Below are 25,102 nucleotides of genomic sequence, written 5' to 3'. Positions count from 1 at the left end.
AGAAATATAAGCCCAGAGTAGAGAACTGCCTTTTTCAAGGGCATACAACTAGTTAATAAGAGAGCTCAGATTAGAATCCAGAACTCCTGTTCCATGTGCTTACTATGACACCAAACTTTCGTGAAAATAATACTAGTTACTACTTCTATAGTACTTTGATGATTACAATGTACTTTCTTAAAACAAAACTATGAGGTAGGTAATATCATAATTTTTAGCTTCATTTTTCAGATGAAGATACTGAGGCTCACAGAGGTAAAGTAACCTCTCTAATATTCACAAAAGTAGTAAATGCCCAGTAGTAAAACTAGTGTGTTGTCTTTCCAAATTGAAATTCCTTTTTTTAAAGATGTTTCTATCACATCAAGCTAGTGAGATAATTGGGAAATTAGATCATTAAAGGAATTGGCTTATTAAATCTATCTTCACTTATTTCTTATCAGCTATACAATAAAAATCAAATTCTTTAGGATGGCATTCAAGGCCCTTTACAATATGGTTCTCACTTTTTCCAAACTTCTTTCTCATTATTTTCCTTCATAATCCTCTAATTCTAGTAAAAATAAGTTTCTCAGTCTTTCTTGAATACCCCTCATACTTTATTATACTTTATTATTCTATACCTTTGCCTAGAATTCTTTTTCCTTTGCCTAGAATTCTCTCTCTACATACATTTACTACTGAAACTCTGCCCTCCTTCAAGACAGCTCAAATATTCCTCTACAAAACCTTTCCTAAAAGACAATATGACATAATATAAAGAAGACAGATCTCATAGTCCCAAAACTTGAGTTCATATGCTGGTCCTAACCTTTATTAGCTGTGTGACTAACCAACTTCCTTCATTCCCTGTGCTTCAGTTTCCTCATCTTTAAAATCAGTGGAATAATATTTACAATCCATTCCCTATCTCAGAAGATTATTATAAAAAATGTGCCAGGAAATATAAAAAAATTATACAACGGTGGTTTGATATCCTCGAAGCAGATGTAATCTCCTCTCTGAATCCCCAGAGTTATTTCTGTGCCTGTGTAATCTCCATAGCTTGAATGTGAATTCCTTGATGGCAAGTAGGTTGCCTAATTGTTGTTGCCTCCCCTCAGCACCTTGGACAGGGCCTTACACATTAATCAGAGCTTAATGACTATCTGATGAATTGCTATTGAATGTGGACTGCACCTTGAGCTTTTTATCAGAGGGCTGGCATGGAGTAGTGTCAAAGAGCTGTTATTTTCAATCTTTCTTTCCTCTGTTAACAGGAAATGAAGTCAGAGACTTTTGCATGAATGGTTTTGAAGTCCTGATTACCTCCAATGGTTCAGACCTTTTCTGGAGTCTTCAGCATTGCTGGGCACTGAAGCAGCAGGGGACCAGGCTTGTTTCAAGTTTTTTCTCTTAACAAACTGCTATGAATTGCTATAGCAGGCACAATGCCATCTGCATTTACCTTTTTTTAATCACACAATAGAACACTCTGTGCAAAATTGGGGGTAATTAAAAGCAAAATATATTACCCAGAGGCTTATTTTTAACACCAAAAATAAAAGCTAAGCCCCATTTTGAGCCAAAATGACTTGATCCTTTCAAAAACTTCCTGCAAAATAAATACCCTGTTTGTTTTAAGGATGATGCCCAGGCAGGCTGCTGTTGCATAGCCACCATGGGACTACTGTCTAGAACTGAACTGTCTTCATGATGGGAAGCAGGAAGTACAGATAGAGAACTTCAAAATTTAGTGAACTAGTTGTTACCTAAATTTTTTATCATTTGCTTTCCATTCAAATATCAGGAAAAACAATTGTAGTAGAATAAGTAGTATGTGCTAGGATACCTTTAATATCATTTTCAAAGAGGTCTAAGAAATTTGCTTTATGTTGTATCCATCCTCTCAGTCTCAATTTTCTCATCTGCAGAATGGAGTCAATAATACATCTATAATCTACTTCATGGTAGAATATCTTTATAAATCTTTAAATGTTATAGAAATATGAACTTATGGTTTTTTTGTTAGTGAGGAAAAGGAAGAAGGTGAAAAAAGAAAGGATACCCATATGCATGAGGAATGCAGAGTCTGAAAAAGGACACTTGGAATATTAAATGGAATCTTTGAATATTAAAGCTTAGAAGAGACATGAAAATTAATGTAGCCCTAATCTTCCACTCCCTTGTTTTATAGCTGAGGAAATTAAATCCCAAATAAATAAATTGTCTTACTCAAGGTTACACAGCCAAAAACAGAAATGAGACTGGACTCTAGCTCTCCTAAGAACCATCCCTGTGTTCTGCCAGCTGTACCTATACTGACTGATTAACAATGGCTTAATATCATTCTGCCAATCAATTAGTATTTTTAAGTGTCCACTCTGGGTCAGGCACTGCACTGAGTGCTGAGATACCAAGAAATGTAAAAAAAAGTGAACTTAAGGTATCCCAGTTAACCTGACAGGTGAGATTGATGGGAAAGGGGAAGAAAGAAATACACCAATGATTTGAGAGCTCCATGGGAAAACTACTTCTGGTTTGTCTATCAACATCAAAAATTCACTGTGCAAGCAGGCAATCTCCACAAAAATTAGCAATGGTTATTTCCAGCAAATGATAATTACAACTCACAGTGGGAAACAAGGGAACACCAATCCTGGTGCTGTAACTCATGTAATTGTAATGCCTAACACTCTTTTATAACAATGTTTTCACTCTTAAGGATGCAATGAAAATGTCACAATTCATCCTACAGAATATAAGCATAAAGCAGCTATCTACCACAAGACATAATCAAGTCCTCCTGAGTTTTTCAGAACACCAAGTTAGTCCAACATTTGTCATAAATACTGATTATGTAGTATTCCTGAATAATGAGAAATAGCCAATAAAATCACATCTGGAAAATTAAAAGTGATCTTGGAATGTGGGTTTCTCCTCCCCTTCTGATTTCAATTCAAAATTAAATTGAGATATCCTACACTGGAAGTGACCCCTGACTCCACAATAATTAACTTGACACCATCATTTCCTTTTACATAGTGAAGATATTTCTGTTCCAAGATTTGCTTTAAAGGATTTTTTCCCTTTCATACATACAATTCTATCTTATTGGAGGGTGAACTCCAATTTAGACATTTTCTGTTTCCTGGAGAGGAGAGCTAGCTCTTGTCATACTCTAACCCCAGATGGAATGTTCACAATGATTCAGTATGACCATCTTTTCATATATACCAAAACCATTGATAGCATATCATAAGACCAAGGGCCTCTGTACTGTTTCTGAGTTGAGCGTATAAAGAAAGTGACTATGCATGTCACTTTAATCAAGTCACTTAAACTTTCTAGGCTTCAGTTTCTTCATGTGTAAAATGAAGATAATAGATACCATAACTCCTAAATTTCATTCTATTTAAATCATCAAGTTTTAAGTACCTGCTGAATACTTGTCAGATGTTATAAGTTCTGGGAAATAAATATAGAAATGTAAAAAAAAGTTTTTCTTCAAGGAGCTGACTCCTTTCTTTTATTGAAAAAAAAGTAGAATAATTCCCAGATTAAAGAGCTATGACAAATCTCAAGGCAAAATTGCCTAGATGACTTTCTTTTTCAATCACTGCTCCACATCTATCTCAACTGCAAAATAGTTTCCACGCTCTAGAGAAACCAAGAGAATGGCATACTCATAGAATCATTGGTTTAGAACTGGAAGGGACCTTAGAAATTACTGCACTCAACCCATTCATGTTATAGGTGAGAAAACTGAGATCCAGAAAAATATAGGTTATATAGGCATAAGTAGTAGTTGATATAGCAGAGATTCAAGCCCATGTCTCTTGACTACAAATACAAAACTCTTGTCATTCTACTAAAGTGCAAATACAAAATTTTATTCCTAAACTTGTGGTCAATAGGAAAGCCAGACCAGGGATCTCCTTGTCAAACTGCTGTGGTATAAAGAACAGGCACTAAAATAAAGGAACTTAAATTTTTCCCAAAGAGCCAAAGTCTCAAACCCACACAATCCATAGTGACTACATCAACAAAGGCAAAGAACATTGAGGTGCAGAGATCAGGATTGATGAACCACATGGGCATAGCAAAAGTTGTAGCAATGGCTGGCAGAAGCCTCTCTGGTATTAAAGAAAAATTAAAAATGACAACACTTTGTACTGTGAGAGGATAATATAATCAGCAAATTTAATCCTCAGAATTTTCTTCTTTCCCCCTCTATCCCAATATCACTAAACCTTGAATGCCTGAAAGAATGAACAGTTCACAGTAGCCTTTTATTTAATAACTTCTGGTGTGGCTGAAGGGCAGCGACAGATAGCAATGTACTGATTCCATAGACAGTTTGAAAAAAATATTGGAAGGATATGATGTAGAGAGCCTATAATTTGCCAATTGGCCAAATGAATTGATGGCCATTTCTTTACACCTAGGAAAACTAAGAGATGTTCATAAAAGTTATCTCTGAGATATGTTGAGATAATTTGAATAATAGTGTACATTTTAAAGAGATATGGGTATTTGTACAGGATCATGCAGACACTTAACATATTCCTGCTTTGGAGAAGCAGGTGTACCAATTGTGTGATGTACTACCACAGTATATTGTACTTATGAAAAGAATAAGATTTTAGAAGTCTTCCATAGACCTCTAAACCCTACTCCTCCAGATATCTGTGCCTGAGTAAATGAGTGGCAATATTGGACATCTTTTTATGTGTGTCATGAGTTGTGCCTAAAAATCTAATGTTTGGATAGTTAGTGATTCTGAAATTTGGACGGGGGAGCTATTGTCTAAACAAGCATAGATAGATCCCCATTGAAAAAACTTAAACCAAAGGTCATCAGATATTGGCTCAAAGAAAATGGGATGAAGTTTGAAATATCAGGGATGGAATTCGCATATGTGGAGAGAAGTATAGAAGAGTCAGGGTAATGACATACCAAAGAACCAGGTATACCCTCCTCAGAGGAAAGCATATTTCTTAATAGAAATCTTGCTATGTGGTTATTCTGAGAGGTAGGCTATTAATTCATCCCTAAAAAAGGTCAAGTCTATACACCTTTGGAGGAACTTTGTGGAAATGGGCAAACCACATTTTTTGAAAGACATCCAATCTACCTAACCCTTACATATAGCATGCTTTATGAACCCTTAATGTGGGCACTAGCTACACTATGAAGCTAAAGCATATATGACTAATGACCCTATGCTGGAAAGGTCAGTCCCAATTCAATGCCACTCCAACCGCCTCTCAGTAAAAGCCACATTTTGGGGGATGGTGTTTCTCTATCTTCATCAAAGAATTAGTCCAGTTTCTTTGCTTTCCCCAGAAAAGTGGACAAATCTTGAATGCTGTCTTATTTCCAGTTCTTGAACCTTCCTTGTAGACACCAAATGTATCAGGGGATCACCCATGCCCATACAGATATGACCTGTTCTAGGTGCTGCAGATAAACTCAGAATTGTGTTTTGGCTCATCCACATTTCTCCAAGGACTTTAAGAACCAGGCCTCAGGCAAGATCCTGAGGCATCTGAACAGAAGGAAAATGCTACTCACAATCAGATTGTGGTCTCGCCCCATTGTAATGACTGTCCGATTCACCGTGCGAAGCAGTTGAACCATGATTTCTTGAATATGATGGTAAGTTGATGCCTGTAACAGATATTGGTACCTACATTGAAAACCAGATCTACATATCTATTAAATTTCTTTTGAAATTCAAATTTTATTTATATCTTTTGTTTTTTACATCATAGTCCTTTCTAGATATGCTACATTCCCCCAGAAGCCTTTCTCATATAACAACAAAAAGCAGTTAAGCAGAATTGAAACACATAGCAACCACATCTGACAGTGGATGTAACATATTACATTCCTAGTCTCTCATCCTTCCAGGAAAAAATAATGGTTCACTTTATCATCTCCTCTGATACCAAGGTCAATTACCATAATTATACATTATTGGGCTTTATTTTAGTATTCTTTTTGTTCACATTATTTTAGCCACTGTATATATTGTTTCCCTGGTACTGCTTACTTTACAACATGTTGTATGTCATTCCAAGTTTTTCAAATTTATTCATATTAATTATTTTTACCTCATAATAATATTCTATTATGTTCACATGCCACAATTTGTTCAGTCATTCCCCAATAAATGTGAACCATTCATTCTGTCCCACATTCTTCTTCTCTTAACCAGTTTCCAATAAAATGAGTTTCTCAGTACAGTCTAAGGGATATGAACTTCTTTCAAATGACTACATTGGTACAAATTAAGGGTACTTCTGATTTGTCTAAAACCTGAGTAAAGTCTATAGTTCTACTCTTGGTATCATTGGTAGAGAAGGCATGATTTAAGATAGGATCTCCATAAACAATTTTGAGCTTTGGTATACGACAGAAGTTTTTATAAAAGGATATAACCAGTCTTCATGAGAAATGGTTATTATATGCTGTTTGTCTTTCAGTAGTTTTCTTGGTGAAAAGATAAGGTTTGGGCAGGGGAGTATATTGAGATTTATTATTTTTTTAAAAGATATCAATTAAAAGCAATCATGCTGGTTACTTGATGAATTATTCAAATGGAAGCCAAACCTAGAAGAGTCACAAGTTTATCAGATAGTAAAAATATAGAAGAAAATAGGGTTAGGGTCTATACTTTGATGTTATTGATATGGCAAACTCCCTGAACCAAGGCAGAGTAGCATCTTCCCTGAAAACTATGCAACCTTAGAGGGTTGCTTAGAATACTATAACTAATGTGCCATGGGTCACATAGTCAGTAGATGGCAATGGCAAGACCAGAATACAGGACTTAGTCATTCAAAATTGGTCCTACTTATTATGCTATGACACTACTCTCATGGGTGACAATATCCAAGGAAAAATCCACTCACTCTTTTGGAGGATTAACAATTAATGACTTCAATTAAGAGTAATCTCAATGATGTGAGCACTACTACTTCCATTAGGTAGATTACAACTCACCGACATTTATTAACTTTGTTCAATTATTGCCTAGATCTATATACCATAAATCATCCACAGTGTATCTGCATAACTCATTGGAGATTATTTTACATATAAGTGTTCCACCAGGGCTGTCATACATTGCTCAAATACAATATTATTAAATGGTTGTATCTGTTGTCTGAGGACTGCACCTTTTCAAAGAGACTTTGTTCATAATATCACAACTAGAAACAATACTAGTTATTAATAAACTCTCCAAGGACAAACACTAAAGAAAAATCTAATTGGAACATGCAAATCAAAAAACTTGAAAGTGAACAAATTAAAAACCACCAGAAGAAAATCAAATTTGAAATCCTAAAAATTAAGGGAGAAATTAATAAAATTGAAAGTGATAGAACTATTGAACTAATAAATAAGACAAGAAGCTGGTACTTTGGAAAAAAACAAACAAAATAGACAAAATACTGGTCAATCTAATTTAAAAAAGGAGAGAAGAAAATCAAATTAACAGTATCATAGAGGAAAAGGGGATCTTACCTCCAATGAAGAGGAAATTAAGGCAATCATTAAAAACATCTTTACCCAATTATATGGCAATAAATATGCCAATCTAGATGATATGGATGAATACTTACAAAAATACAAATTGACTAGACTAACAGAGAAAGAAATAGAATTCTTAAATAATCCCATATCAAAAAAAGAAATCAAACAGGCCATCAAAGAACTCCCTAAGAAAAAATCCCCAGGGCCTGATGGATTCACAAGTGAATTCTATCAAACATTCAAAGAACAGCTAATCCCAATACTATACAAACTATTTGACATAATAAGCAAAGAGGGAGTTCTACCAAATTCCTTTTATGACACAAATATGGTACTGATTCCAAAGCCAGGCAGGTCAAAAATTGAGAAAGAAAACTATAGACCAATCTCCCTAATGAACATAGATGCAAAAATCTTAATCAGGATACAAGCAAAAAGACTTCAGCAAGTGATCAGGAGGGTCATTCACTATGATCAAGTAGGATTTATACCAGGAATGCAGGGTTGGTTCAATATTAGGAAAACCATCCACATAATTGATTATATCAACAAGCAAACCAACAAAAATCACATAATTATCTCAATAGATGCAGAAAAAGCCTTTGATAAAATACAACACCCATTCCTATTAAAAACACTAGAAAGCATAGGAATAGAAGGGTCATTCCTAAAAATAATAAACGGTATATATCTAAAACCATCACCTAACATCATCTGCAATGGGGATAAACTAGAGGCATTCCCAATAAGATCAGGAGTGAAACAAGGATGCCCGTTATCACCTCTATTATTTAACATTGTACTAGAAACACTAGCAGTAGCAATTAGAGAAGAAAAACAAATTGAAGGCATGAAAATAGGCAAGGAGGAGACCAAGTTATCACTCTTTGCAGATGATATGATGGTCTACTTAAAGAATCCTAGAGAATCAACCAGAAAGCTAGTTGAAATAATCAACAACATTAGCAAAGTTGTAGGATACAAAATAAACCCGCATAAGTCATCAGCATTTCTATATATTTCCAACACAGCTCAGCAGCAAGAATTAGAAACAGAAATCCCATTCAAAATCACCTCAGACAAAAATAAAATACTTAGGAATCTATCTCCCGAGACAAACACGGGAACTATATAAACACAACTACAAAACACTCTCCACACAACTAAAACTAGACTTGAGCAATTGGAAAAACATTAACTGCTCATGGGTAGGACAAGCCAATATAATAAAAAATGACCATCCTACCCAAACTTATCTATCTATTTAGTGCTAAACCCATTGAACTTCCAAAAATTTTTTTCAATGATTTAGAAAAAAAACATAAAGTTTATTTGGAAGAACAAAGGATCAAGGATATCCAGGGAAATGATGAAAAAAAAAACATACAAAGGAAGGTGGCCTTGCAGTCCCAGATATCAAACTATGTTATAAAGCAGCGGTCATCAAAACAATTTGGTACTGGCTGAGACAGAAAGGAGGATCAGTGCAATAGTCTTGGGGTAAGTGAACTCAGCAAGACAGTCTATGACAAACCCAAAGACCCCAGCTTTGGGAACAAAAATCCACTATTTGACAAAAACTGCTGTGAAAACTGGATGACAGTGTGGGAGAGATTAGGTTTGGATCAACACCTCACACCCTACACCAAAATAAACTCAGAATAGGTGAATGACCTGAACATAGAGAAGGAAACTATAAGTAAACTAGGTGAACACAGAATAGTATACATGTCAGACCTGTGGAAAGGGAAAGACATTAAAACCAAGCAAAACATAGAAAGAGTCACAATATATAAAATAAACAACTTTGATTACATCAAATTAAAAAGGTTTTGTACAAACAAAACCAATATAAACAAAATTAGAAGGGAAGCAACAAACTGGGAAACAATCTTCATAAAAAACCTCTGACAAAGGTTTAATTACTCAAATTTATAAAGAACTAAATCAATTGTACAAAAAATCAAGCCATTCTCCAATTGATAAGTGGGCAAGGGACATGAACAGTCAGTTCACAGCCAAAGAAATCAAAACTTTTAATAAGCACATGAAAAAGTGTTCTAAATCTCTTGTAATCAGAGAGATGCAAATCAAAACAACTCTGAGGTATCACCTCACAGCTAGTAGATTGGCTAACATGAGAGCAACAGAAAGTAATGAATGTTGGAGGGGATGTGGCAAAGTTGGGACATTAATTCATTGCTGGTGGAATTGTGAATTGATCCAACTGTTCTGGAGGGCAATTTGGAACTATGCCTAAAGGGCGCTAAAAGACTGTCTGCCCTTTAATCCAGCCATAGCACTGCTGGGTTTGTACCCCAAAGAGATAATAAGGAAAAAGACATGTACAAGAATATTCATAGCTGTACTCTTTGTGGTGCAAAAAACTAGAAAATGAGGGGATGCCCTTCAATTGGGGAATGGCTGAACAAATTGTGGTACATGTTGGTGATGGAATACTATTGTGCTAAAAGGGATAATAAAGTGGAGGAATTCCATGGAGACTGGAACAACCTCCAGGAAGTGATGCAGAGTGAAAGGAGCAGGGACAGGAGAACATTGTACACAGAGACTGAGACACTGTGGTACAATTGAACGTAATATACTTCTCCATTAGGGGCAATGCAATGTTCCTAAACAATCCTCAGGGATCAAGGAGAGAAAAAAACACTACCCTCAAGCAGAGGACAAAGGGGGGGGGGGGAGGAAAAACATAGAGGAAAGGCAACAGCTTGACTACAGGGGTAGAGGGGATATGATTGAGGAGAGACTCTAAATGAACACCTCAATGAAAATACCAACATGGAAAAGAGTTCAGACTGAGGACACATGTGATACCCAGAGGAATCATGCATTGCCATTGGGAGGGGTGGTGGGAGGGGGGTGGAGGAAAAGAAAATGATCTTTGTTTCTAATGAATAATTTTTGAAAATGACCAAATAAAATAATGTATAAAAATAAATAAAATGACATTTCCTTTAAAAGAACTAAAAAAGAAGTAGAAAAATCCTAACAGAAAGACCTTTAAAAGAAATATAGACATATATTCAGAAATTTTCATAAAATTATTAATTATGTGGGGAGTTGTTTTTAATTGTTTGTTTTTTTTAGCAGGAAGTAAAATACATGCCCAATATTTGGGGAATGGATAAACAAACCATATTCTAGAAATATTATATAATATGACTATATTATAAGGAAAGATAATAACAATTCAGAGAATGTGGGAATATATATGATATAGTGAAGTATCCTAAAGGAAGCAGAACAGAAAGAGAAATATGTAAATATTTACATTAATGTAAATGATGTTTATGTGGAATGGTAACCAAACTGGTTAAATACAATGACCAAAATTAATACCATTCTAACTAAGTGTTTTGTTTTGTTTAATTCTTACCTTCTGAGAATCAATGTTGAATCTACACAATGTGTATTAGATACAGAAGAGCAGTAAGGGCTAGGTATAGGAGGTTAAATGATTTGTCCAGAGTCCCACACCCAGGAAATATTTGACCCCAGATTTGAACTAGGACCTTCTGTCACTAGGCCCAGCTCTCATTTCACTAAAACACCTAGCTATCCCTCACTCTATCAAAGTTAAAGGGCATAGCTTTTCTTTTTATTTACAATGAATAAAAACTACAGGATGAGAACGCTCTTTGTTGGGTAAATTATGTGAGTGCTTATTGAGGTTGTCTGTTGGATTCAATTGTTTTAAAAAGAAAATTAACATAATAAATAAGTAGGTAAAAATGAAGCCACAGCATAATGATTAGTTAATATGGGCTAAAATTAAGTGAAGAGAAATGTCTAGAAGGAAAGAAAAAAAGACAACAATAACCACTATTTGAGAACGGAGGGGATATAACACAAGAATTTTCAGATTGATTTTAGACTGGCAATAAGATATTTAGCAGAAGTTCTAAAATCTCTAAGAGTGGAACTAGGACTATTATAGAAGAATTCTTGAAGAATTTAAGAATTAATAACAGAAAAGATGGTGGAAAATATCAGTGAAGCAGTAGACATTTATAAAAGCAGAGTCACTTAGGTATGAAAGAAACATAGGTGAAAGAAGATAGAAAAGAACAAATTATTTTAAAATGATAAACTTTAAATCCTTGAATTTTTATACAACAATGAAGTAGGGCTAGAGGAGAAAGCTTGAATAAATAATCTGATAATTTATAGTCTTCAAAAAAATTTTAAAAATAAACAATATGACTGCCATATCTCAAGGTAGCATATAAGAAAATTATACTATAGTTACTGGAAAACAGAGAAGTGTAGCTAGGGAATTTGCAAAGTTGGTTGATAGCCCTCAGGCCAAGATTCTGTAGGGCTGGCTGGGTCAGGATTCTAAGTGATTGGGCAGTTAACAACTCTCTCTGGAGCTGGGATCCAAACAGAGAGGTTATGAGTCTGAGAGTCTCCCTGAATAAATCATCTTTGAAGCATCTGCCTTGGATTATCCTCAAGAAAATGGTTGAGTTTGAGTTCCCCATTCATTCTGATGGACAGAAGTGATTTGGGTGTGATCTCCTCTTTTCCAGGATCATTGTAAGGACCATACAAGTGGATTCTTCAGTCTGACCCTACCAAGGACTCTGGAAGTTTGTGAGAATCTGGGCTCTCCTTATGGACTTTATCTTTTAGTTAGGTTAAGCTTAGAGTAGAAACTTTATTGAGTTAACTAACTGAGTGGGAAATAGACAGTTCCTCTACCATCCCCATCCCTTTCAGTTAATAAGACTATTTATATACTTGCGTGTGTTCCCATCCTTAAAAGCTTCCCTTCCTTTAAATTCCCTTTATAACAGAAGGTTCAAAACAGAAGAGTTCATAGAATGCCCACTCCAGGTTTAATGCAAACAGAAATGGAGTAACCATATTTCAGAAATTCAGTATCAAGGAAAGACTCTTACAGGCAGACAAAAGAAAGCAATTTACTTACCAACATTAATTCAAATTGTTCAAGACAAGAAAAGAAAAATGAAAGCATACCTAGAATGTGATATAGAAAATGACCAAAAATTGTCCTGCATCCCCAAATTGCTTAACAAAACTGAACATATTCCAATGTGGAAAAAAAAACAGATCAGAAAGGCAAGAAAAAATTTGGGGATAGGGAACAATATTATGAAGAATGGAAAAGAGGGAGCTGAGAAATTCAGAATTTGCGAAGGCTTAGACATTTAAATAAACCAAGGAAATGAAATATATTAACAATTAAATCATATAACATGAACTTTCACTCAGAAAATAAAGTATAATTCAGTACTTCTATATTTTAATATTATGATAAATACCAGAGGTTTTAAGCCACACATGGCATAAAGGCCATAAAAAATGCAAAGGCCAGAAATTTTAAGGAAGAATCAATCCCTTGAAAACTCAAATAAAAAAAATGATACAGTAAGCTAAATGAAAATAAAGGGAAGTTAGGAAGAAGAAAAATAAAATTTCTAGAATTTTTGAACCACAAATGAACTCTAATCAAAGAAAAAGATTAGGATTAAGTAAAAAAGGGTATTTCTTAATGCTAAAGATTATAAACAGAATAATTAGGTCTCTCATTATTGGGTATTGGGATTATTGCTGCCTTCTTATAAAGTAAGACAAGCTTCATCTATATTGGGATGAAGGAGGTGATACTAAAAGAAGTAAGGATGGACTGTTAAAAATAATTTACTAAAATACATTGTGCTGATTTTTTGAGTAAATATATATGTATATATATATAAGAATATTAATTAGCTGAATTCAATAATAAAAGTATAGCTAGTTGCAGAATGGATTTGAAAATCATACCCAGTAATTTCTGCTTGCCAGAAACTCACCTAAAACAGACACAGGAATTTAAAGTTAAGAACTGTAATGAAACCTATCATGTTTTGATTTTTTTTAAAGATCCAGAGCCATGATTTTGAATGAAATAGTAACAAGAAAAATGAGCAAGGACTATTACTTTATTATTTAAAGTACCATAGTAATTAAACAATATCAATATTAAAAATGTATATTTGATATAACAGCCAAGATCGTCAAGGAAAAGTGAACCATTTTTTTAAAGCTTAAATAGTAAGATGGGAAATCCAAGATTACTTTAATATTATGTCAGAACTTGACAAGTCCTACAGAAAAAAAATGTTTAAAGATGAAATTACAAAACTTAATAATGCTAAGAAAATTATTTGATAAAAACCAGAAAAACATATAAGAAGGGATTCTACGAAATATACAAATTTCTCAGATCTCCATGGTACTAACACATAAAAAAAATCACATACTATGGTGTGGTATGAAAATAAACAAGAGCAGGAAAGTAGACATCTTAAACACATTCCTTATAAGCTAAAATGCAATAAAATTGCAAACAAAAGAAATATGAACAAAAGATTGCCTCAAATGTAAATCAAGAAAACAATATCCTAAAAAAGAGACTGGATCAAGACAAAATTGTAGGAACAATGCCAAGTTATATTAGAGAGAATGGTCATAAGAAGATGGTATACCAAAATGCATGGGATACAAGTAATGCAATTCTTAGAAGAAAACATGTATCCCTCAATACTGAGAGACAGAGAGAGAGTGGATGAACTGATAATACAAGAAAACTAGTGAGTGAATATAAAGGATGTTAAAAAATAAAAGCATGATAAATCACATAGAAAATAAAATTATTGAACTAATAAACCAAAGAGCTAATTCTTTAAAAAGATTTTTGAGTGATGAACTATTAGCTATTTTAATTTTTAAAGAACAGAAAAAATAACCAAATTTTTCAAAATAAATGTGAAAGTTCACAATAAATAGGAACAAAAATGGTAAATTATTTTTAAAATATACTTAATCATAAAGTTAGAACGCAAAATATTAATGAAATAGATCATAGCAAAAGAAAATTAACAAAACAGAAAATATATGACCAAATCTCCAAAGCAGAAGTTAGGCCAGCCATGTATTAAATCTGAAGGAAAAAAACTTCAGATTCAAGACAGATTTTCAAATGAATTCCTTCAAACATTTAAAAAACAAATAATTTTTATGCTGTATAAACCATTTCAAATTGAGAAAGAAGATATTACCAAACTCTTTTTATGAGAAAAACAAGAACCTGATTCTCAGAGCAAGAAGTGTTACAGCAGAGAAAAAGGACAATAAATTAGTATCACTAATAAACAATCATGCAAAAAAATTAGATAAAATACTAACAAACATATCATAATCACATATTCAAAAATTGTTGGGTTTATATTGAGGATAAATGAATGGCTCCAGATTTGAAATATAATTAGTATAATAAATCTTATTAATTAAAAAATAGCATGATTGTGTCAATAGATCCAGGAAAAACCTTCAATAAAACACATCTTTCATTGCATTAAGCATACTAAAAAGAATAAAAATGAAAGGACTTTTTAATATGATTAAAAGCATTTTTCTAAAAATCGAGGACTATAATTACTGGAGAGTAATGGAAAACTAGAAACTTTCCCAATAACATCAGGAATGAAGGAGGCCATTTTATATAGTACTTGAAATTCTGGCTATAGCAATAAGAAAAATTAAGCAAATAAGCAATGTCAAAGGAGAAGCAATGATATCTTTATTTATTTGGTAATAAAATAGCTCACTTTGAAAATCATAGTAATCAAGCAATATGAATAAAAAACGAATTATTTCAGTAAAATAGCAAGATATAAAATAAATTCACAAAAAATCTAGTTCTTTATAGTCCCAACAAAAACCAGGAAGGAGAAATAGAAAAACACTATTAAAAAAACAAATACATTAAATATCCAGAAATTAAACAATCAATACTAACTATACTTATATAAATATGATTACAAAAATTATATGTAATTACATATAGGCATACTGTATGTTCAATGGTAAACTTTGCCAATATTGTAAAAAATAATGGTTCCCCCAAAATTAATCAATAGCCTTAATGCTGAATCAATCATATTACCAAGGGGATACTCTATAAAATGAGAAAACTAATAACAATTTATTTGAAGGAGCAAAAGGCAAAGAAAATATAAGAAAGGTAACTTCATTCAGAGCCACTTTTTCAATTCCTACTCCTACTGGCAGCTTGGAGCTGACTATTACTATTCCAAATTCTAAGAGTAACACTGAGAGACTATGATTTCACTAGTCCTCTTGTTCATGAGTCCTCACCACTGTCTTTCCCTTTGGTAATCAAACAGTAGCATAATTTTCTTTCAAAAGGATTTTTATGAAGCAGGTAATAGCAAGGACAGTTGTTATAAAACCAATCCCTGCAAACTTGGGGCAGACAAAAAAAGTCCCTTCTTTCAAGTTCACAGTCTAAAGGGGTAGACAGTGTACAAACAGCAATGCAACAATGCCATTTATATAGCACTTTAAAGTTCATAAAGTGATTTACAAATATTATCCCTTATCCTTACAACAACCACAGACTGCTATTATTATCCTCCTTTCATAAGTAAGGAATCTGTGGCAGATAGAAGTTAAATGAGTTGTTCTAGGTGAAATAGTTTGTAAATATTTGAGGCAATACTTTAACCCATGAGTACCTGACTCCAGGTCCAGTGTTCTATATACTGTACCACCTAGATTCCTGTTAAGTGTAGTTTTTACTAGGTTTGGAGGATGATGCTTTCCTAGTATCTGTGGCCAAGACTTCTTTCCACTTTAAGAATTTGATCATTCTCGGGACTTCCTGGTAAGCATGGTGGCAATCTAAATGTGGCTTACTTACTCTCCCCAGCACACACTGACAAGGACAACCCCAAAAGACCTTGAGAATCATTTTCAGAGAAGCGGAGAAGCTGTAAAAGGGGGGTGCAGCATTGAAGGTACATGGGATTGGGTCTTTTCCAGTCTATAAGAGGGTGAAAGGGCTTCCACACAAATGTGAGCCGATTCACCCTCCCCCACCCCCACCTACAGAGCCAGAGCCAGTGCATGCCAAGATGAATAAGCAAGGGGCACCTCTGGAGTGAGTAGGGGGCACCTCTGGGTCCTTGGGAGCTGACTAGGACAGCAGGGGACCCACCCCTGAAGGCAGCTAGGTGGAAAACCACAGCATGCGCAAGAGAGCAGACCTTAGGTGCCCAGAGCCAGCATGCCCACTAGAACCAGGAAGTGAGCGAGGAGTGCTTCTGGAGTGAGCACTTCTGGAGTGGGCACTTCAGGGTCCTTGGGAGCTGACTAGGACCCCCCAAGACTTACCCCTGAAAGCAGCTAGACCAGAAACCCAGGTGGGCAGGAGAGTGCAGACCCTGAGCACCCCTGGGAGGGTAGCACTGAGAAGAGCTGCAAAGGACTGTGAAGAATCAAGAGCTTGCCTAAGGTAAAATTCTTGCTCCTTAACTCCATACACAGAGAACTTGCCCAGCTGACTCAGATTTCTGACTAAAGAGGGAAGGGAAAATGTCCAGGAAAATTGCTAATCATGCACAGGAGCCTCAAAACCTTTCCAAAAAAATCTAAAAAGAAGGCTGTGACCCTTGAGAATTTTTACAGAGGAAAACCTAGGCTACAGAGGAAATACAGGACGAAACTCAAACAAAGGGAAAAACAAAAACAAAAACAAAAAATCAGAAATTTTCCACAAGACCTGGAAGAATTTCAAATGGAGCTTATCAAAAAGATGGAAGTCTTCTGGAAAGAGAAGTGGGAAATGGTTCAAAAAAATGAAGAAATCATAGCTGAATACCAAAAAGTTAAAGCAGAAAACCAAAAGATTTTAACAGAAAACCAGGCCTTAAGGACCAGAATTGAGCAACTGGAAACCAATGATCTTGCAAAACAGCACGAATTAATAAAGACTGACAAAATAGAAGAAAGCATAAAATATCTCACTGATAAGGTGATCAGGAAAACAGAGGAAGGAAAGACAATTTGAGAATCATTGGTCTACCTGAAAATCCAGAAATAAACAGAAACCTTGACACCATACTACAAGAGATCATCCAAGAAAACTGCCCTGAAGTTCTGGAACAAGGGGGCAAAATAGACATTGAAAGAGTTCATAGAACACCCTCTACACTAAACCCAAAAAAAACAACTCCCAGAAATTTAATTGCCAAATTCCAGAGCTTTCAAGGTAAGGAGAAAGACCTAAAAGAAGCCAAAAAAAGAAACAATTCAGATACAAAGGAGCACTAATCAGGATCACACAAGACCTGGCAGCTTCAACACTAATAGACCACAAGGCCTGGAACACAATATTCAGGAAGGCAAGAGAACTGGATCTTCAACAAAGAATCACCTATCCATCAAAACTGACTATATACTTCCAGGGGAAAGTATGGGAATTCAACAAAATAGAAGATTTCCAAGTATTTGTAAGAAAAAGACCAGAACTAAGTGGAAAGTTTGATATTCAAACACAAAGATGAAGAGAAACATGAAAAGGTAAATATGAAAGAGAGGGAAAAGGAGAAAATTGTTTTTTTCTTTTATTTTTATTCAAACTCTCTTCTTTAAAGGCTACAATTAGATCAAGTTAGTTAGTTAGATAGATAGATAGATAGATAGATAGATAGATAGATAGATAGATAGATAGATAGATAGATATTAATAGATGGGGAAAATGCTATTTGTAACTCTAAAAATGTTTTTATTATTATAGTAAATGGAATAATCATTCACAGGAAAAGATTGGGGCATAAAAGGATATAAAAAGATATGAAAAAAAAGGGTGAGGGGGAATCGATGATGGTACTGAGATACCTGAAGAAATAAAATAGATTAATCTTTGTCACACAAAGGTACACATGGGAAGGGGAATGGAAGAATACTCTTATGAAAGGAAGAAAGTGCTTATAGGTAACACTCAAATATTACTCTCAGTGAAATCAATTCTGAGAGGGAAGAGCATCTAGATCCATTGGGATCTTGAAGTCTATCTTATCCTACAGGGTAAGGAAGAAGAGAAAACTAAGGCGGTTAGGGGGAAGGGAGCTCAAAGAAAAGGGAGGGAAGGAGAGGGAGGAGGGAACTTAACAGACCCTAAAAAAACAAGAAGGGAACAAAAAGGGAGGGGCCAGAAAGGGAAGCATATCAAGGAAGGGGAATGGGGGGATTGACTAAAAGTAAACCACTGGTTTAAAAGGATATAGAAAAAGAAGAAAGGTCAGAATTAGGGGAGGATATCAAAATGCTAGGGAATTCAAAAGTGACAATCATAACTTTGAATGTGAATGGAATGAACTCACCCATAAAATGTAGATGAATAGGAGAGTGGATTAGAATCCAAAACCCTACCATATGTTGTCTACAAGAAACACACATGAGGCAAGTAGATACTCACAAGAATTAAAGGGTGGAGTTGGGCCTCAACTGACAGAAAGAAGACAGGAGTTGCAATCATGATATCTGACAAAGCCAAAGTAAAAATATACCTGATTAAAAGAGATAGGAAAAGTAAATACATCCTGATAAAAAGGAGTATAGACAATGAGGAAATATCACTAATCAACATGTATGCACCAAATGGTATAGCACCCAAATTTCTAATGGAGAAACTAGGAGAACTGAAGGAGGAAATAGATAGTAAAACTATACTAGTGGGAGACCTAAACCTACCACTATCAAATTTAGATAAATCAAATCAAAAAATAAATAAGAAAGAGTTAAAAGAGGTTAATTAAATCTTAGAAAAACTAGAGTTAGTAGATATATGGAGAAAAATAAATAGGCAGTTTTCAGTTAAAGAAATAAAAACTATTAATAAGCACATGAAAAAGTGTTCCAAATCTCTGATAATCAGAGAGATGCAAATCAAAACAACTCTGAGGTATCACCTCACATCTAGCAGATTAGCTAACATAACAGCTATGGAGAGTAATGAATGTTGGAGGGTATGTGGCAAAGTTGGGACATTAATTCATTGCTGGTGGAGTTGTGAATTGATCCAACCATTCTGGAGGACAATTTGGAACTATACCCAAAGGGCGATAAAAGACTGCATACCTTTTAACCAAGTCATAGCACTTCTGGGTTTGTATCCCAAAGAGATAATAAGGAAAAAGACTTGTACAAGTATATTCATAGCTGTGCTCTTTGTGGTGGCAAAAAACTGGAAAATGAGGAGATGCCCTTCAATTGGGAAATAGATGAACAAATTGTGGTATATTTTGGTGATGGAATACTATTGTGCTAAAAGGGATAATAAAGTGGAGGAATTCCATGGAGACTGGAACAACCTCCAGGAAGTGATGCAGAGCAAAAGGAGCAGAACCAGGAAAACATCATACACAGAGACTGATATACAGTGGTACAATCGAACGTAATGGACTTCCCCATTAGTGCCAATGCAATGTCCCTGAACAACCTGCAGGGATGTATGAGAAAAAATACTATCCACAAGCAGAGGACAAATGGTAGGAACAAAAACACCAAAGAAAGGCAACTGCTTGACTACAGGAGCCAAGGGGATATGATTGGGAATGTAGACTCTAAATGAACATCCTAGCACAAATACCAACAACATGGAAATGGGTTTGGATCAAGGACACATGTGATACCCAGTGGAATTGTGCATCGGCTATGAGAGGGAGGAATAGAAAATGATTTTTGTATTCAATGAATGTTTGAAATTGGCCAAATGAAAATTATGTTTAAAATCAGGGAAAAAAAGAATTTTATCATTCTCCCTGAAATTGTCTATCCTCAGAATGTCTAATTTGTCCTCAGTATGTTGTGTTTGTCCTTAGTATGTCTCTCAGCTCTGTTACAGATAATGTCATTAATCACTGCTGCTAGTCACTAACAGATGACAATGAGAATTCCAGATCTTCTAGTCTATTAAAATTTACTTGGTCAAAACTGAGGGTAGTAACAGAGAAGAAAAACAAAAGCACCCTTTCTCATGCTCTAGAAATTTCTTCTTAGGATTCAATGGTGAATTAGGCCACCACTAGATTGATTAATTTCTTTCTTTTTAAACTTACTTTTTAATTGAAAATTTTTATTTAATTAATAGATTTAGAATATTTTTCTATGGTTACATGATTCATGTTCTTTCCTTCCCCTCCTTCCCCCATCCCCATAGCCACACTGGGTTTTACAAGTGTCATTGATCAAGACCTATTTCTATATTATTAATATTTGTACTACAGTGATTGCTTAGAGTCTACATCCCCAATCATATTCTCAGCGATCCATGTGATAAAGCAATAAATTTTTTTTCTTCTCTATTTCTACTCCCATAGTTCTTTCCTTGGATGTGGATAGTGTTCTTTCTCATAAGTCTCTCTGAATTGTCCTGGATCATTGCATTGCTGCTAGTAGAGAAGTCCATTACATTTGATTGTACCACAGTGTATCAGTCTCTGTGTACAATGTTCTCCTGTTTCTTCTCCTTTCACTCTACATCAGTTCCTAGAGGTGGTTCCAGTTCACATGAAATTCCTCCAGTTCATTATTCCTTTGGGCAAAATAGTATTCCATCACCAACAGATACCACAATATGTTCAGCCATTTCCCAATTGAAGGGCATCCCCTCATTTTCCAATTTTTTGCCACCACAAAGAGCACAGCTATAAATATTTTTGTACAAGTCTTTTTCCCTATGATCTCTTTTAGACTGATTGATTTCTAAGTTGCTAGTTTAATATACAGCAGAAAAGTACATTTGATTCTTTCAGCCAATCACAAGATAGATGCTGCATGGCAATATCTGTCTTTAGCCAATGATCAATGCACTCTATTTTTCTTAAAGAGATTAAGGACATGTTAATACATAGCTTAATCTTGGTTGATTGAATGATGAAATTGAGTGTTCTGAGCTTTCTGTGATTAAATAGAATCAGGTGTATAACCTCACCCTTACAGAAATAAAGAAAAATATTGAAATGAAAGTTTGTTATTATCAGATCTCAAATTATATTCTAAGCAGTAGTCATCAAAAACTATCTGGTATTAGATAAAAATAGAAAAGTTGGTAATGGAATAAAGTATTGAATAAATATTTATTAAATTAAATACCTACTGTGTACCAGGCATTTGGTTAAGCTTTTGAAGGAAGTACATACAATAGCCTAGTCTTTGATAAACTCAAAAAACATCAAGTACTAGGGAAATAATGCATTACTAGAGAATAACTGCATGGAAAAGTGGATAGCACTTTGGCAGAAAACAGGTTTAGGTAAGCATCTTATACCATAAAACATAATAAATTCAAAATTAGTAAATAGGTTAAATGGAATAAGACACAACATGAAAAGCTTTGCACAGAATGAGAATGAGAAGGTATAACTTTCACAACTATTGAAAGGATTAATTACTAAGCAGCCATAATTTCAAGAATGTTACAAAGAAAATGGTCATAATTAATTTCATGTAAATTAAAAACTTTTACCTAAATAAAACAAATGAAGCTAAAATATAATAGCCAGTGTGAGTTATTTTTGTAAGAAATCTCTTTGGTAAATGGCTGACATAAAACATCAATAGAAATGCTCTCCTTCCTCTACTCAATGAACTCTTGGGTTTCCTTTAAGTCCCACCTAAAATCCTGCTTTCTATAGGAAACTTTCTGGAAGTTCTCTTAATCCTAGTCCTTTTACTTTATTGGGCATTTCTTATTGATCCTGTATATAATGCAACCATGATATTGAGTAATCTCTCTCTCTCTCTCTCTCTCTCTCTCTCTCTCTCTCTCTCTCTCTCTTATGTGTGTAATGTGTATATGCATAAATGGGTATATTGATACTATACATATATATGTATATATATATATACATATATATATATATATGTATATACATATATATGTATACTATCTCCTTCATTAGACTATAAGCTCCTTGAAAACCAGGACTGTCTTTGGTCATTTTTTGGCCCAAGCACATAGTATAATAGTCCCAGCAATTAATACACCACCTGGCACAAAATAGATGCCTAATAAATGTTTATTTGATTGATTAATTGACCGGGCATGCACACACACACACACACACACACACACACACATATATATATATATAATATTAAGTGCCAGTTTCCAGGATCAAACTATATAAACAATCAATTAAAAAAAAAAAGAAATGCAGACTATCAAAGACACCTAACATGCAAAAAAGTCACTAATAATCAAACAAATAGAAATTGAAATAACCAATATATTACCTAACATACCTAATATCTGATATATCTAATACATCATATTAATCAAATTAGCAAAGATGGTCAAAATGTCTTAAAAGAGGTACATTAATTGAGTATTGATAGAGCTATGAATTAACCCAACATTTTGGGAACCAACTTAGAATTATACAATAAAGCTACAAAATTATTTGTAACACTATATCCAACAAACCTACTACTGGGTTTATTCCCCCGAAGGTTATTAATAATAACAAAAGACCTATCTGTATAAAAATATCCATATTAACACTATTTAAAATTGAAAATAAACCATATGCTCAAAGGAATGGGGAAAACAGATTGTAGTATGTTAATATAATGAAATGTTAATGTGTCATGAGGGATGATGAATGTGAAATTTTTTTTAAATATGAGAAGGCTGGTGTGAAATGATTCAGAATGAAAAGAAAATAAAAAAGAATAATATACAGCATTACTACAATCACATAAATCAAGACAACTTGAAACCACAACAAAACTCAGATGAAAAGCCAATGATAATTTCATCAGTGCAAGGAATTCCTGGTTTTAAAAAAAGTCCCTTCAAAGATGCAAAAAAACAATTTTTCTGCAACTTATTTAGGTTTAGACAATTTCCTGAGGGCACTAAGAGGCTAGGTGATTTGCCTATGGACCTACATATATGAGAAGAATTTCAAAAAGTGTGGTCTATGAACCCCTAGGAAACTCAAAGGCTTGCTCATGGGGTCTGAGAGGTCAAATTACTTTCACAATAATACAAAGGCAAATAATGCCTTTGGAAATATTTACTTGCTTTTTCAGCTACATATCTGAGAGAAGCTGAATTTTCTTTATATATTTAAATAAAAACAACATATTATAACTGAATGAATGCAAAAACAAACATTGAAGATGTTTTTATAAATGTATAAATGTATAAAAGTTTGTAAATCATATCACTCTTCTTACTATTTTTTCTTTTAAAAATATACTAAAATTCCATAAAATGTTATTTATGTTCATATATAATGATTGTGTTATTTTGGCAAATTATTAAATATTTTAGAAAACGAATAATTTTAATTTCTAATATGGAGAATATTGACAGATATAACCCATATAAGGAAAATATCTTTAGGCTGTTACATAATTCTTCAAGATTGTAAAGGGATCCTGGAACCAAAGGCCATTGTAATAGAAGAAGGTCTTGTGCCTAGTCTTTTTGGTATAATTCAGCTCTTTAATTCATTATACTACATGATTTCTTATCAACGTTGAGACCAACTTAAGAAGCAAAAACTTGTATTTTATTATGAGAAACAAAGAGCCAATGAAGGGTAAACTTAAGTGTGCTCTCAGGTCCTATCATTCTTTTATGCTGTTTCGCCTGTCTAGGAGCAATGTAGAGAATTCACATATCAGTAAATTGGGATTTTGTACAGTGTATTAAAATAAGATTTATTCATTAAACAAAAATTAAAAAATCTTTAAATGTTTTTGTCACTCTATGTCAGTAACTCATGCCCACATAAGGGGAAAATTCACAATTATATGGAAAGAACAGCTTCTTAATATATCAGCCAAGACTTTAAAAAATACTGTCTTTCAAAGGCAATGTATAATGACAAAGATGACAACATTGTGGGAAGATAAGGAAGAAAACAACAATGAGAAAGTTCTTTTAAGACTCTTCTTAAGTGTCTTTCCAAATCTCCCCAGCTGCCAGAAGTGCTCATCAAAATTCTTACATGGGACTTTTTATGTGTATGTTTATTGTATGCACACTTACTGTGTGTATTTCTTTGTTGATACTTATTATGTATGCCCATGTTGTCTCCTCTGGAGGGCAGGGACTGCTTCATTTTCATCTTTGTACCCCCAGTGCCTAGCACAGTGGCTGACACAAGCTCAATAAAACCTTGTATATTCATTAATGAAGAAAGGAACACTGCTAATAATAATGAATGAAACATTTATTGAAGTAAAAGAAACCTTTCCCTTCAATGGTTCTTTGTTTCTTAAAATATAGATTTGTGCCTATTCTGTTTTCATGGTAAGAATACATAATTATTTTTTGATAGTTAAAATGCTTTCTTTAAATTCAAAAAGTATTGTTGACATCACAGGGTGATGTCTTGACTTGTCTATGAATTGGATTTAAGTGAGTCAAAGTTGCGCAAAATCATTTGCCTCACTCTCTCTTCCAGAGTCATTGAATAAGTCTCGGTATATGCAATTTTCTAACTCATTTTAGTCATTTTCAACAGAATCACTTTCTTTCACAGATCCTTCAGAGTATCAAAGTATTGGATTAATTAACTATGGGAATGTTCTACATATAATAAAATTTCAATTTACACAAATTCAGGTATATATGATTGTCAAATGAAAAATAAAGGCAGAAAAATGCATAAAATAAAGAATGTTAATTACAGGCTTAATCTGCGCCATTTGCAAAGTCTCA

At 34.0% G+C, this 25,102-nt stretch overlaps 1 protein-coding gene across 1 annotated transcript in view; it reads right to left on the bottom strand.

The window, feature by feature from the left end:
- Window positions 1–25,102, bottom strand: part of DOCK2 (dedicator of cytokinesis 2) — a 559,513-nt gene that overhangs the window by 269,244 nt on the left and 265,167 nt on the right. Inside the window, exon 27 of the mRNA XM_056811565.1 lies at window positions 5,557–5,652. Coding sequence (XP_056667543.1) covers window positions 5,557–5,652 — 96 coding nt within the window. The remainder of the gene's footprint in view (window positions 1–5,556; window positions 5,653–25,102) is intronic.

The sequence above is a fragment of the Monodelphis domestica genome, chromosome 1 (genome assembly GCF_027887165.1).
Source record: "Monodelphis domestica isolate mMonDom1 chromosome 1, mMonDom1.pri, whole genome shotgun sequence".
NCBI classification, from domain to species: domain Eukaryota; kingdom Metazoa; phylum Chordata; class Mammalia; order Didelphimorphia; family Didelphidae; genus Monodelphis; species Monodelphis domestica.
Note: the sequence above shows the minus strand (reverse complement) of the source record. Positions and strands in the feature narration are given on the sequence as shown.